General features: G+C 42.2%; 1 protein-coding gene and 1 long non-coding RNA gene across 2 annotated transcripts; both read left to right on the forward strand.

Moving 5' to 3' along the window:
- The first annotated feature begins 7,005 nt into the window (after positions 1-7,005).
- LOC120434373 lies at positions 7,006-7,935 on the forward strand. Its single transcript, XM_039602379.1, has 3 exons — positions 7,006-7,507; positions 7,630-7,797; positions 7,930-7,935. The coding sequence occupies exons 1-3, from the start codon at positions 7,046-7,048 to the stop codon at positions 7,933-7,935; spliced, it is 636 nt and encodes a 211-aa protein (XP_039458313.1). The 5' UTR covers positions 7,006-7,045.
- A 144-nt stretch (positions 7,936-8,079) lies between these two features.
- Positions 8,080-9,340, forward strand: LOC120435965. Its single transcript, XR_005610042.1, has 2 exons — positions 8,080-8,127; positions 8,576-9,340. It is a non-coding gene; the product is annotated as an uncharacterized LOC120435965 (long non-coding RNA).
- The last annotated feature ends 5,559 nt before the right edge of the window (positions 9,341-14,899 follow it).

The following is a 14,899-nucleotide window of genomic DNA, read 5'->3' on the forward strand; positions in this document are numbered from 1 at the left end:
AAAAATGTGTCTTCCTTATTCCTAAAGATGCAGGCTATCCTCCATGTCTCAAACACGGCTACTCAAGAAATAGTAGAACACTTGAATCAGATCTTCTCCTTATCTGAGCCGTTGATCAAAGAGGCAGTTAGTGACATATTGCAGAGAAACGGTCACAGTATTGCAAAACCTACAATGAGTGAAGTTGTTGCCACTGTCATGGACTGCAATGTTCTGTCTACATCAACCTCTAAAGGTGCTGAGTTGAGTTCAACCAAGCACAGAAAAACCTTTATTGAGTGCAACTACCCTTGTGTAATGCCAGTGGAGTATCAGCTGGATCAACCTGGACATACCAGCATGTATGTTCCTATCCTTTCAATGATTCAAGAGTTGTTTAAAAACACAGACATTCTTAAGAAGATTACTGAACCAAATACTGCATCTGGTCAATATGCATCATGCTCTGATGGCTCTCATTTCCTTGAAAATGACTTACTGTCAACAGGGGATCTCATCCTACCACTCCAGCTATATATTGATGAGCTTGAAATTGCCAATCCACTTGGCACATCACGCAAAATTCACAAACTTTGCGCTGTATATTGGGTCCTCGCTAATGTACCACCAAAATACCGATCAGCATTACATGCTATACAGCTAGCAATACTGGTAAGTGACAGACCTCCGTAAGTATGGATATGCAGCTGTACTTGCTCCATTGCTGCGTGATGTTCGTACTCTGGAACAAGACAGTGTCTTCATTGAAAGAGTTGGCCAGAATGTCAGAGGCACCATCTTTTGTGTTTCTGCTGACAATTTGGCTGCTCATGGATTAGGTGGCTTTGTCACGCCAGCTGGGTGACGCGTTAGCCAAAGTCCTAGCAGCATCCCTGACTAACGTAGCTAAGTGACTGACTAACGTAGCTAAGTGAACTCCATTGTACACGAAGCGATCTTCACGAGTAGGGGGGCAAAACGATCTGGTCGATATGCCCCCGAAGGCCGCTAAGGCGCTACCAGCAGAGGATGACAGCTATGTCAGTGTTAGCATGCTGAACGCTATGCTGGAACAGCAACGGGAGTTTTACAAAGATCTGATTCACCAACAGCAAGATAACTTTAAGACATTTGTCCAATTAATCATGGATGGAACTAACAAACGGTTGGACAGCATTCTAAGGGATGTACAGGATGTGAAATCCAGCCTGCAATTCACGGATGGGGTTGTCACCGAGCTGCAAACTGAAGAGAGGTGCATTAAAAGCAAACTAAAAGACTTTGAATCGGCGGTCAGCAGCATACGCGAGGAACACAGAGAATTAACAACCAAGATGGATTACTTAGAAAATCAATCGAGAAGGAACAACATTGTGGTGGATGGATTAACAGATGAAAAAGCGGAAACGTGGGAAGGATCAGAGGAGAAAGTCCGACACATGCTGAAGAACAAGCTGGGCCTGGATAGTGACAGCATTCAAATTGAACGCTCTCACAGAGTCGGTCCATACAAGGAAAACGGACGAGCCAGGCAGATTGTGGTCAGACTACAAAGACTTAAAGATAAACAATTAATTTTCTCATCTGCCAAAAACTTGAAAGGTACCAATCTTTACATCAACGAGGATTTTTCAGAGTCCATCAGGAAGAAGAGGAAAGAACTGTTACCACAGCTGAGAGACAGAGGTGATATTCCCGTCCTGAAATATGACAAATTAATTGTTAAACCGAGGTCACAGAACGCCGGAGTTAATATTTAGACTTCAGCAATGTTGCCATTTGTAGCTGTTGAGATCGATCGGTCTGCAAATGTCTGACCCTGTACTTATTCCCGGATTTTCCGGTAAAGATTTTTCAGTAGCTCATGTCAATATTTGTAGCCTTAAATATAAGATTCAGGAAATTCAGTCACTGTTGTCAACAAATACGATAAGCGTGCTGGCTATTTCCGAGACTCATTTAGACGCTGCCTTTGAGAATAATGAATTTGAAATAAACGGTTATAAGTTGTATAGGAAGGACAGAAACAGATTTGGAGGGGGCGTAGCCCTATACATTAATGATAATATGGCAAGCAAACTACGAATGGACTTAATGTTTGACGATCTAGAAATTGTGTGGGTTCAGTTACACCCGCTCTATGGCAGGCCTGTATTAGTAGGTTGCTGCTATAGACCCCCAAGTAGTAATATGTTGTATGTAGAACGAATCTGTGAAATGCTGGAAAGAGTAACTGAGGAAAACAAAGACATGTTCTTATTAGGAGACTTTAACATCAATTGGTCAGCTCCTTCTTGTCCTTTAAGGAAAAAAGATAAGTTCATCAACGTCGGCTTGTTGCCTGTCTCAGATGATCACCATTCCCACCCGGGTCATGGTCAACGCAGGAGGTCATAGGTCATCATCATATATATACAAATGTTCCTGAGCATTGCTCTAATATTGTTTCTATTCCAGTTGGTTATAGTGACCATAATCTTGTAGGTTTGACCAAGAAAATGAAACCACTGAAAACTGCACAAAAGATTATTTTTCATAGATCATACAAAAGTTTCAATGCAGATAAGTATATTAATGACGTAAAAGAAATTCACTGGACTGACATCTGCCTCGAGCATGACCCTGATATGGCATTATCTATGTTTATTGAAAACTTCGGCTACCTGGCTGACAAACATGCCCCCTTAAAAAGATTTACTGCTAAAATGAACTACGCACCTTGGCTAGATAATGAACTTTAGGTTGCAATGTCTGAAAGGGATATAGCAAAAGCAAATAAGTCTGTCAGTCCACAAGAGTGGGCAAGATATCGCGAGTTAAGAAATCAAGTAACTAAATTGAATAGGCGCAAGAAGAAAGAATATTATCAACTTAAGCTCAAGGAAGCCAATAAGGACAGCAAGAAGGTGTGGAAAGTTTTAAATAATATAATGGGCAGAGATCTTGCTCCGGTGGTGTCTCACATCTACACGGGTGGTACGTTTATAAGTAAAGCTAAGGACATTGCCAATTATTTTGTGAATTATTACAGCAATAAAATAACAAATTTAAAATCTAATATGAACAGAGGCGATTCCACCTTATCACGTCGTCTTATACAGGATGTTATCATGAATAATAAGCAATGCCAACTTAAATTTGAGGCAGTGAATGTGGAGATGGTAGAGCGCTTATTGATATCACTTCCTGACGATACATCCTCCGGCTCTGATAACATAGACAGTAAACTGCTCAAACTTGCAGCCAAGTTTGTGTCCCTTCCTATATGTCACATATTTAATAGATCTTTGGCATGCTGCTTATTTCCATTGCAGTGGAAAGAATCGAAAATAATTCCCATTCCTAAAAACAAGAATGATGTTTTTAATGGTGTCAATAGCAGACCTATTAGTCTACTCCCTGTTTTAAGTAAAATTATGGAGAGGATTGTCTATGAACAAATTCAACATTACCTAACAGAAAATCAGTTACTCACTCAGTTTCAACATGCTTACAAACCTGGTTATTCCACCAGTTCAGCTCTCATTCACATGACAGATAACTGGTATAAATATCTAGATAATGGGAATTTGGTCGGGGTTGTATTTTTGGATTTTAGTGCTGCATTTGATTTGATAAATCATGATCTTTTGATAGATAAACTAAAATGTTATGGATTCTCACCAGCTGCTTTGTGCTGGATGGAAAGTTATTTGTCTGGAAGAAGGCAAAAGGTTTATTATAATTGTTATTTCTCCGAGGGCTGTGAAATGAACTGTGGTTTACCCCAAGGCAGCTGCCTCGGTCCACTTCTCTATTCAGTCTTCACGAATGATTTGCCGTACGTCCTGGATGAATCTCATCTTGTAATGTATGCTGATGATTCCACCATGTTTTATTCAGCCAGTAGCTACTCTGAATTGACAAGCGTATTACAACTAGATTTGCTGAACGTGTTTGACTGGATAAGTAAAAACAACATGATTTTAAACGTGTCTAAATCCAAATCCATGTTAATAGGAAGTAGAGTACGCTTAGTCAACAGCCCACAACTAAATCTTTCCATAGCTGGATCAGTATTGGAACAGGTCACCCAGATTAAATTACTTGGTGTTACCATAAACCACCACCTTTCATGGTCTCAGCACATCAACTCTGTTATTAAGAAAATTGGACAGGGTATAGCTATAGCTAGGAAATGCTCCTTTTATATTACTTCTTCAATTATGAAAGGTGTCATTAATGCACTAGTATCATCTCATCTGGAGTATTGTTCAATCATTTGGTCAGCAGCTAATAAGACAGATCTGAACAGACTTCAGTTAGTCCAAAATAGGGCGGCCAGATTAGTGTTAAGGTGTTCATATTATACAAGTATTGATAAAATGCACGATAAACTTTCTTGGCTTTCTGTACAAGCTAAATTATACTATGGCTTACTTGTATTTTTAAAGAAAGCAATACTGGCAAACACACCACACTTTATTTATGCTCAGTTGCAGTATCCAGATGAAATACATAATCATGCTACACGATTCTCAACTAACCACAATTTAGTAACTCGTCGAGTTAAAAGTAACTTTTTGAAAAACTCTGTTATATTTAGAGCATCTTTTCAGTGAAATAAGTTCCCTAATGCAATTAGGGAATTGGCTTCCATTCATACTTTTAAAAATCACCTAAAAGCCTATTTAGGCAGTTTTTAATTTATTGTAAACTTTTAAGAGGGTAATGTCACTTGTAATGGAAATTGTGTATTTTGTTTGAGTGTTTTTTTGTTTTGTTTTGTTTTGTTTATTTTATTTTTTTATAATTTTTAATATTTACATGTTTACATTTTCAGAATTGTAAAACCTTGTTGTGGATGTAAGAGCCAAATTATGTGGACATTTTGCATCCAACTCATTGTGTAACATTTTATTTTTGTATTTGATGGTTTGGGCCCCAGGAAGACTAGCAACCACTGTTGTGGAAGCTAATGGGGTTCCTTATAAATAAATAAATAAATAAATAGAGTCATTTAGAGCAGGCCATGTTTGCAGATTCTGTATGGGCTCAATTGAACAGTTTCAAGTAATTGAAGTCAGAGATAGAATGTTTCCTCAGAGAACCGAAGCCAGCCATGACCTACTTTTACAAACCGTTCAAGAAAGTGACACTTTGAGCAGCCACTTTGGTGTTAAAGGTGGCTGTGTTTTGCGTGAGTCCCTGAATTACTTCCACACAATCACGGGGTTTCCTCCAGATATACTCCATGATCTTCTGGAAGGTATTGTTCCCATGGAGCCTTCTCTTTGTGTTAAAGAGATGATCCGGCTGAAGTACTTCACTTTGGAGTATTTGAATCACAAGATTACATCATTCCCGTATCAGCACACCAATAAAGTGGATAGACCTCAGCCCCTTCACAAAATGTTTCTTTCTCGAGGAACGATTGGAGGTAATGGACATGAAAATGCCACTCTGCTCCGACTTCTTCTATTGCTTGTTGGCAGTGTAGTACCAGAGGGTGATAAGGTATGGGCAGTTTTGATGGAGCTGAAAGAGGTGGTAGAGTTAGCATTGTGCCCGTCATTTCCTGATGAAACCTTAGACTATTTTGTGTGCAAAATCAGTGATCATAGACAGGCACTGCTAGAGGTTTTCCCTGAGGTTAGGCTCCGTCCTAAACATCACTACGTGGAGCATTATCCTGCTCTAGTTAAGTGCTTTGGGCCCCTGCTGGACGTTTGGACCATGCGGTTTGAGGCCAAGCACCGCTTTTTCAAAAGAGTGGTGCATGACACTCAAACCTTCAAAAATATTTTGAAGACAATGGCAGTCAGACACCAACACATTATGGCATATCATCTTGCTGCGCCATCATTTTTCAAGCCAAAAACTCAGGCATCCAGGGTTGACTCTGTTCTTGTTTCAGCTCTACCAGAGGTTGCTCAAGCACACATTAGAGAATAAACAACTAGTGACACAATCTACAAGACATCAAAGGGGACCATTGATGGCGCAGACTATGTCTGTGGAATGTTTCTGTCTGTAGGAGTCAGTGGTGGACTGTCTAAATTTAGCAAAATAAAACAGATTTACCTTGTGAATCACAATGTATCTTTTCTGTGTTGTGACTATGAGTCCTGGTCAAAGGGTCTGGACTTCTTTGAGTTGCTTGAAGACGTTTCACCTCTCATCCGAGAAGCTTCTTCAGTTCTAAGGTCAAATGGCCGAGAGTCCCAGATTTAAACCCAGTGGGAGTATCCCCCCAAAGAGGGACAAAGGACCCCCTGGTGATCCTCTAATCACATGAGCCAAGGTGTGAAAGCGGGTGCGGGTCCTGGTATGTTGAACATCTGCGGTCCTATGAGATGTCAACTGCTGACACAAGCCTGTCAATCCACCTGCAGTCTGATCTCAATGATACAGTCCCTCTCTCGGCATACAAGATAGACGACTCGCTGCTGCTGACCCCCAAGCGGTTCATTCAAGTGAGACAGAAGTGAGTTCAGGTAATAATGAATGGTTCTTTTATTTATCAGTTATTGTGTTTGTATTCACACTCTGTATAATTGAGCAATTAATATATTCTATATCGTACCTTTTAACATCCTGATTTTGTCTTTTCATTAGTACAATGGCAGCTGCACCTCCCCAACAACCAATGCTTATTCGTGTTGTTGAGACAGACCGGGCTAGAAAATTAAAACTCAGCTCATGACCAGCCTCTGTTGATGCACTGATCAAGATTATAAAAGAACAGCTGGAAATCGAGCTTGACTTCAGTTTGCTTTGTGAAGATCCAGACTTTGACGGGAAACTTACTTCCCTTGCAGACATTGAGGAATTGCCAGAAAAAGCTGTTGTGCACATCTCACTTTCAGAAGACTCCAGCTCTGCTGCATCTACTGATCTACTTTCAGATGTGTCATCTCCAGAACGTCTCAGTAGGTGGCCTCAAGGTCCTTTTCCAGTTCCCACATTTGCATTTGATGTCGAACTGAAACTTCACCATTGAAATGCCGAATATGAGAGGAGCAACAGACACCTTAAGCTGACTAGAGACCTCAAGCACGACATTTTAGAAAAGCTTGCATCTACTATGTATAGTTTTAAGGCTTACCCAAGTGATAAAGAAATTGCAAAAGCTGCTGAGGAAGCAGGATCTGAGACTGGCTGGAATGGATGGAAAAATAGCATCAAGTTTAAGATGGGCAATTATAGGACCAAGATGAGACGGGCTGGATGTCAGGAGGTCACTGTTAATGCTGGAAAAAGAAGTAGAAGTAATCCTGATAATGAACCTTCACATTCCAACATTAAAAGACCCAAACGAGCAGAAGTCAACTTCCTACCAAACTTTCCCCAAGGAAAGGATCCTTCAAGCCTTGACCAGTTGAGGCAAGCAATTGTTGAAGAAGTCAAGAAGGCTGAGAAGAACCTGCCCCTCATTAGAAAGTTGATGGAGACCACATTTCCCCTGCGCAGACAAACCATAGTGATGTCCTGCCCACCAGTGAAGGAGCTCTTGGACCTCGGGCCTGCTCTAAAAATGGAGTCTGAGGTAATATGGATCAGCTCTCTTTAAAATGAAAATTGTAATTCTTACTCATGTGGCAGCTTTTTGCTGCTTTATAAAGGTGTGCGAGATTCTTCAAATTGAACTGTATTGTCCTTCTGCTGTAGTTGTATGCAGAGTTTCAGCGGATTACAAATCAGAACCTGCCCAATACATTCTACTCTGAACTTGACCGCCATCTTCCTCGACTGATGACCTTATTCAGACAGAAGGCATCAAAAACTGGGAAGACAGCAGATGCCCTGGCTGAAATTCTAAGAATTCACGATGAACTGGTAATAATACATTGTTACACATTTCATAGGTTGAACCAGTGGAACATTGGACAGGTTCAGTGATTTAAATGAGCTTTTTGAATTTTGCTATTTGTCCACTTTGTGTTTGCTATTTGTCTGACTGTATTAAAGATGTGAACAGGTTATTTGTGGACATATGTTCTGATTTGACTGTTGTTGTTGTTGTTCAGTAAACTCACCAGTATATACAATTCTGTTTTTATCTGGCAATAGGAAATCCATGATATCCACACCAAGCGCACTACCGTTCTCCACGCCCTTCCTGTCTATCTGCATGAGGATGTCTCTGGATTTTTCAGAACCTGCACTGTGAGTGTCCTTAAGTATCTAACAGATACTACTGTGTATATAAACAGTGCATCAAAGTACAAACATGTATTTTGATGCACTGTTTGGACTTACCTTTGGTTAGTCTACCCGTACGGTTTCCATGTATGGTCTTTTCTGTCTCCTCACTACCAATGAACTGAATTGGTGTTTTGTTGAAAGTGATAAGATGTTTAGTAAAACATTTTCCTGTGTATTTCCTTTAGCTTAGTTTCAGTCTATCTCACACCACTTGATTCTCTGGTGAATTAGCTGATTTATGTGTGTAGAACATGGACCTTCTGTTTTTCACCTCTTACAGTGAGACCCAGGTCTCCCTTGTAAAAGAGGTATTGGATCTCAACGGGAGTTGGTAAAATGATAAATTATATGTCGTCTGGTTTATTTCTTGGGTTAGATTGTGATTAGTATCTCTTTTTCATTCATTCAGGACGAATCTGATGAGTTGGAGCTTGATGGTGTTGAAGTGGCCCTCTTCACTGTCATCAGTGACCATGACACAACAAGTCCAGTTCACTACCAACCTGTGAAAATCTCTGTCGTCATTGAAAGTGATGCCGTGGTCAGTCTCCCCAGATTTGGTGAAGCCTTCCTGGTAATGTTTGGACAGATCTATGCACTTCACCTCAGCTACCCCACAGCCCTGACCCACACTTTAGAATTTACTCAAAATATTTCACTTGGTCTAGAAAGTGGTAAACTGTCACCCAGGTTACAGACCCTCAAGAATGACTTGGTTATGTAGGAATTCATCTGAAAGAAGGATGCAGGGTAAAGCATTATAAGAGGCTAGTTCAAAGTTCTCTCCTTTTATCTAAATAATGCCTCAAAACGTTATTGCATTACTCTACAGGTGTTCAGCCAATAGGTCCAAACTATACAACGTGCCTTTGTTCTCATTAACATAATGCAAAGCAACACTAATGTTTTGTATGTTTTAATGTTTTTCGTAATACTATTTCTAAAACATTGTGGGCTGCGCAAGATGACCTAAATTTCACTGTTTGATACTGGTTAACGTAAAACAAATAGCATTGTAATTCACTCAAATTGCTGCCCCAGCACATTTTGATATTATTTATTATTATTTGGCATTATTTTTTATTACTCTGACAGTTTTCCTGACTAAACAATTTTTGGTCTACTTATTTTAATTTATAAATGTTTTTGTTAATTATTTTTAATTTATTTAATTTTTTTTTTTTTTAAGAAATGTATTTAATTTCAACATAATGTGCTAAAAGGGAGCAGGCAAGATACTGTTCAATGGCAGAGGTTTATGACTTTTGCATATTAAGTTACCGATACTCAGTGTAATTGAGGCAATCAATTGCCTAAAAAATTTTAAGTTTTGGGTCACATGTTTTTAAGTATCAAGTAGTCAACATATTTGACTAACGTGTACTTAAAATAATGACAACACAAACTAATAAACATTTGAGTTTTGTTAACATAAAAATGTTGTGGTTGTGTACTTTTAATTTTTTATAAGTTCTGTGAACTTATTCCTTTGAATTTGTAAACTTGAAACTTTAAGTCATATTAACTCCAAATATTTGAGTTGACCGTTCTCAAAAGATACAAGTACCATGTATTTTATGTTCTGGAAAAATTTGACTTTTAAGTTGATCAACTTTAAAAAATTGAGGCAATCGATTGCCTCAATTTTTGTGAGTTTTTGTAACTTATTCGGGTTTACAGTGTAGCAGTGAAAGCACTACTTGACACATGTGCTCAAGTTTGCATCATAAGTAAACATTGGAAAGACTGATACTTGCCTGACTTAGTCATGCGACCTCTGTCTGAAATCATCGAGGAAATTGATGAGTTGAAAGTTTGCGCAGTCAACGGGGAAACCATATCATTTGATGGCTGGGTACCCATCATGATCAACTTACCGGGGGGTGAAAACCCCACCATCTCCGTCAGTACTCCGGTCCTCGTCAGTAGTGATGGTAAGATGAAGCCTCGTGATGAAGTGAAGCTTTCCATCCAACTGGTCGACTCATGGTTCGAAGCATTGTGATGATTCACTTGCTCTACTGCGCCATCAAGTGGACGATTCAAGTGAAACAGGCTCTTTGATTATAATGATGTGTAAACCTCTAAACTGAATAAATTGTTTTCATGGTTATTTATCCCGAATATTGTCTCAGTATGTCTGATACAAAAAAGAAAGTGGAAACTATCAGGACAGAGTTTTGGTATGATTGTGTAACTGTTAGCCTCAGACAGTCAGTCGATAGTATAATTCAGATCATAGATCAGTACATTTACATATTTTTATAACTATAAAAAGAAAGCTGAGGCTAAAAACAGAAAAACGATTTTATAAAAATATTCAGCAGTAGATCAAAAATGAAAGAAAACCATTAGTCAACAAATGAACATTACCTGATGCTGCTGAACTGAAGCAGAGCAAATTACAGAGGTTTTATTAGAGACACACCTTAGCGTTTAAAAATTTTGCATAATGTTAAAAAGTTTAAATTTGTTTAGTAGCCTATTGAACAGCAGAAATTAGGTTTTCTTTTCGGAAGTAAGTAAAAGGAAAAAAACAGCGGCTGACAGCGCTGTAAACAACGGTAGACTTATGTGTAACAAGCAAGCGAATAATGCAGAAAACAGATTTTTAGACGGGAAACTGTTCTTGAAGCATACTGTGTGTGTGTGTGTGTGTGTGTGTGTGTGTGTGTGTGTGTGTGTGTGTGTGTGAGAGAGAGAGAGAGAGAAAGCTGTGCATGAAGATTCTATCCTGGTGGAAGCAAAACAGCAAAAGTCAGAGGAAATTCATAAAGATGTTTATATGAAGCGTAATTCTGATCTTCTTTTGCTGCTGGTTCAGTCAATATCGTCGGGTGAGAAATGCGACATCTCACTGATTCTGATCCGTCAGCAGGTCCGCGCTTTGTGTTTGCGTCTATGAGCAGAATCTGTGTTCCTGCTCTCATTTACTGTTTTAGCTGTTTGGTGGTTGTTGAAATTTGGCATTTCAGGCAAAATAAATTTATATTAAAAATCGATTCAGGATTTTAATTAATCAATATCACGTTATCCAAGCTAGAATCGATTTTAATCATTAATCAAAACCCACCCCAATAACTGTGTAATCATACGTAATCCAATTCCACAACACAGTGTGATGGGGAAATCAGCTGTGTTTTGCTGCCCATTTATTTCGAATCTGGCACGAACCGGGGAGACAGTTCCTGAATCGGTCACGTGGTACGGACTGCCCGAGAGGCCTCGAACGTCACTGCATACGTAATCAAAGCGAGCCTCGATACGCGCTTCACAAAAACGCCCCCGAGATTACCCGACACACGATTCGAAGCTTCGACACACACGACACATCACTACAGCTGGGTACCTGATCACGGGCAGGGCGTAGGTGTTGTTAGCCCGGATCTTGTTCTTACCATTCAGCTGACTCCTCAGGACTTGCCTGACCCTCTGCAGGTACTTGGTGGTTGCAGCTTTCCTAGCTGCCTCTTCATGGTTCCCATTCGCCTGCGGGATCCCCCACAATCTCAACCCAGTTTAATTATTTAATTATACATACAATTATATGGATATGGATTATCCTGTTAACAGTGTTGCATCCCTCAGCTCCCAGTTTGGATTTAGGAGACAGACCACCTCTCTACATTGAGATTAGGCTTTATCTTCCAACTGTGAGATTATGTTACATCCATCCATCCATCCATCTTCATCCGCTTTATCCGAGGCCGGGTCGCGGGAGCAGCAGCCTAAGCAGAGAGGCCCAGACCTCCCTCTCCCCAGCCACCTCCTCCAGCTTATCCGGGGGAACACCAAGGCGTTCCCAGGCCAGCCGAGAGATATAATCTCTCCAGCGTGTCCTGGGTCTGCCCCGGGGCCTCCTCCCGGTGGGACATGCCCGGAACACCTCACCCAGGAGGCGCCCAGGAGGCATCCCTGTCAGATGCCTAAACCACCTCAGCTGGCTCCTTTCGATGTGGAGCAGCAGCGGCTCTACTCTGAGCCCCTCCCGGATGGCCGAACTTCTCACCCTATCTCTAAGGGAGAGGCCAGCCACCCTTCAGAGGAAGCTCGTTTCTGCCGCTTGTATCTGCGATCTCATTTTTTCGGTCACTACCCACAGCTCGTGGCCATAGGTGAGGGTAGGGACGTAAATCGACCGGTAAATTGAGAGCTTCGCTTTTACACTCAGCTCCCTCTTCACCACGATGGACCGGTGCAGCGTCCGCATCACTGCAGCCGCAGCCCCAATCCGTCTGTCGATCTCCGGCTCCCTTCTCCCATCACTCGCGAACAAGACCCCGAGATACTTGAACTCCTCCACTTGGGGCAGGAAATCATCCCCGACCCAGAGTGGACACTCCACCCTTTTCCGGCTGAGAACCATAGCCTCAGATTTGGAGGTGCTGATCCTCATTCCCGCTGCTTCACACTCGGCTGCGAACCGTTCCAGTGTGAGCTGGAGGCCCTCACTCGATGAAGCCAACAGAACCACATCATCCGCAAAAAGCAGAGATGAGATTCTGAGGCCACCAAAGTGAAAGCCCTCCGCCACTTGGCTGCACCTAGAAATCCTGTCCATAAAAATTATGAACAGAACCGGTGACAAAGGGCAGCCCTGGCGGAGCCCATCACCCACCGGGAACAAGTCCGACTTATTGCCGGCATTGCGAACCAAACTCTTGCAACGGTTGTACAGGGATCGAATGGCCCGTAGCAATGGGCCAGACACCCCATACTCCTGCAATACCTCCCACAGGACACCCCGATGGACACGGTCGAATGCCTTCTCCAAGTCCACAAAACACATGTAGACTGGTTGGGCAAACTCCCATGCACCTTCAAATATCCTTGAGAGGATAAAGAGCTGGTCCAGTGTTCCAGGACAAAAACCGCATTGTTCCTCCTGTATCCGAGGTTCGACTAGCGGACGAACTCTCCTTTCCAGCACCCTGGCATAGACTTTCCCAGGGAGGCTGAGGAGTGTGATCCCCCTGTAGTTGGAACACACCCTCCGGTCCCCCTTCTTAAAGATGGGGACCACCACCCCGGTCTGCCAGTCCAGGGGTACTGCCCCTGATCTCCACGCAACATTGTAGAGGCGTGTCAACCAGGACAGCCCTACACCGTCCAGAGCTTTCAGGAACTCGGTGCGGACCTCATCAACACCAGGGGCTCTGCCACCAAGGAGTTGTTTAACTGCCTCAGTGACCTCGCCCCCGGAAATTGGCAGGTCATTCCCCTTATCCCCAGACTCTGCTTCCTCCTCGGAAGACGTGTCAGTGGGATTAAGGAGGTCCTCGAAGTATTCCTTCCACCGCCTGACAATTTTCTCAGTCGATGTCAGCAGCGCTCCACCAGCACTATACACAGTGCAGGTAGAGCACCGCTTTCCCCTCCTGAGATGCCAGACGGTTTGCCAGAATGTCTTCGAGGCAGTCCAAAAGTCTTTTTCCATGACCTCTCTGAACTCCTCCCACACCCGAGTTTTTGCTTCAGCCACTGCCCGAGCCGCATTCCGCTTGGCCTGTCGATACCTGTCGGCTGCCTCCGGAGTCCCACAGGCTAACCAAGCCCGATAGGACTCCTTCTTAAGCCTGGTGGCTCCCTTCACCTCTGGTGTTCACCATTTGGTTCGGGGATTACCACCACGGCAGTCACCAACCACCTTGAGGCCGTGAAGATCTCACGGACTGGGGCCTCTGCTAGACATTCCCAGTACACCCTCACTACGCGTTTAGGTGCACTGGGTCTGTCCAGCGTCCTCCCCCGCCACCTGATCCAACTCACCACCAGGTGGTGATCAGTTGACAGCTCAGCCACTCTCTTTACCCGAGTGTCCAGAACATATGGTCGCAGGTCTGGTGATACGATTACAAAATCAATCATCGACCTGCGGCCTAGAGCATCCTGGTGCCACGTGCACTTATGGACACTCTTATGTTCGAACAAGGTGTTCGTTATGGCCAAACTGTGATTTGCACAGAAGTCCAATAACAAAACACCACTTGGGTTCAGATCAGGGAGGCCGTTCCTCCCAATCACGTCCCTCCAGGTCTCACTGTCGTTACCCACGTGAGCATTGAAGTCTCCCAGCTGGACAACAGAGTCTCCAGGTGGAGCACCTTCCAGCACCCCTCCCAGGGACTCTAAGAAGGCTGGGTACTCTGAACTGCCACTCGGCGTATAAGCGCAAATTGTTATGGTACAGATTTTAATATTAATTAGCTTGAGATTATTATATTAATTTATGCCATGTTATACTCCTAATTAAAGATTGTGAAATTATTATGTAGTTTTAGTTTGCATTATTCTCCTGAAGAGGTGATAACTATTAGATTTAATAAACTGATTTGTATTACATTAGACTACTGATTTATTGTGAATGAATGATATTGTTTTATGATGCATTATACTGCTGAGTTATAAGAAATACCGTTTTCAGAGAGTCATGGCCTTATTTGTCTGATTAGAAGAGAACAGAACATACCAGAGAGGTTTTCTGCCCCATCTTATCAGGAGGAGATAAAACAGGGAGCCAAGGCCATCACTTAGGCGCCGTAAGAGAGAAAGAATGTGAATGTTTAGGCTTTTACGACTAGGTGGGGGCCACCAGAGGCTATAAGAGCTTGATTAACCCTCCACCATTTTGAGATTTTGCTGTGACCCTCTTCATGCATGTCTCCCCATCCGGATGGTTTGTGCTCAAAAGTGTTGAATTGTATGCAATAAAATAATTGTTGATTGAGCATTT

This window comes from Oreochromis aureus, linkage group 3 (assembly GCF_013358895.1).
Source record: "Oreochromis aureus strain Israel breed Guangdong linkage group 3, ZZ_aureus, whole genome shotgun sequence".
Taxonomy (NCBI): domain Eukaryota; kingdom Metazoa; phylum Chordata; class Actinopteri; order Cichliformes; family Cichlidae; genus Oreochromis; species Oreochromis aureus.

What these genes read in the sequence shown, in the direction of transcription:
- LOC120434373 (XM_039602379.1), top strand. Translation starts at nt 7,046, where the DNA reads ATGTATAGTTTTAAGGCTTACCCAAGTGATAAAGAAATTGCAAAAGCT. An exon ending in CTCTAAAAATGGAGTCTGAG is followed by an intron (nt 7,508 to 7,629) that starts GTAATATGGATC and finishes CTTCTGCTGTAG; the next exon opens with TTGTATGCAGAGTTTCAGCG.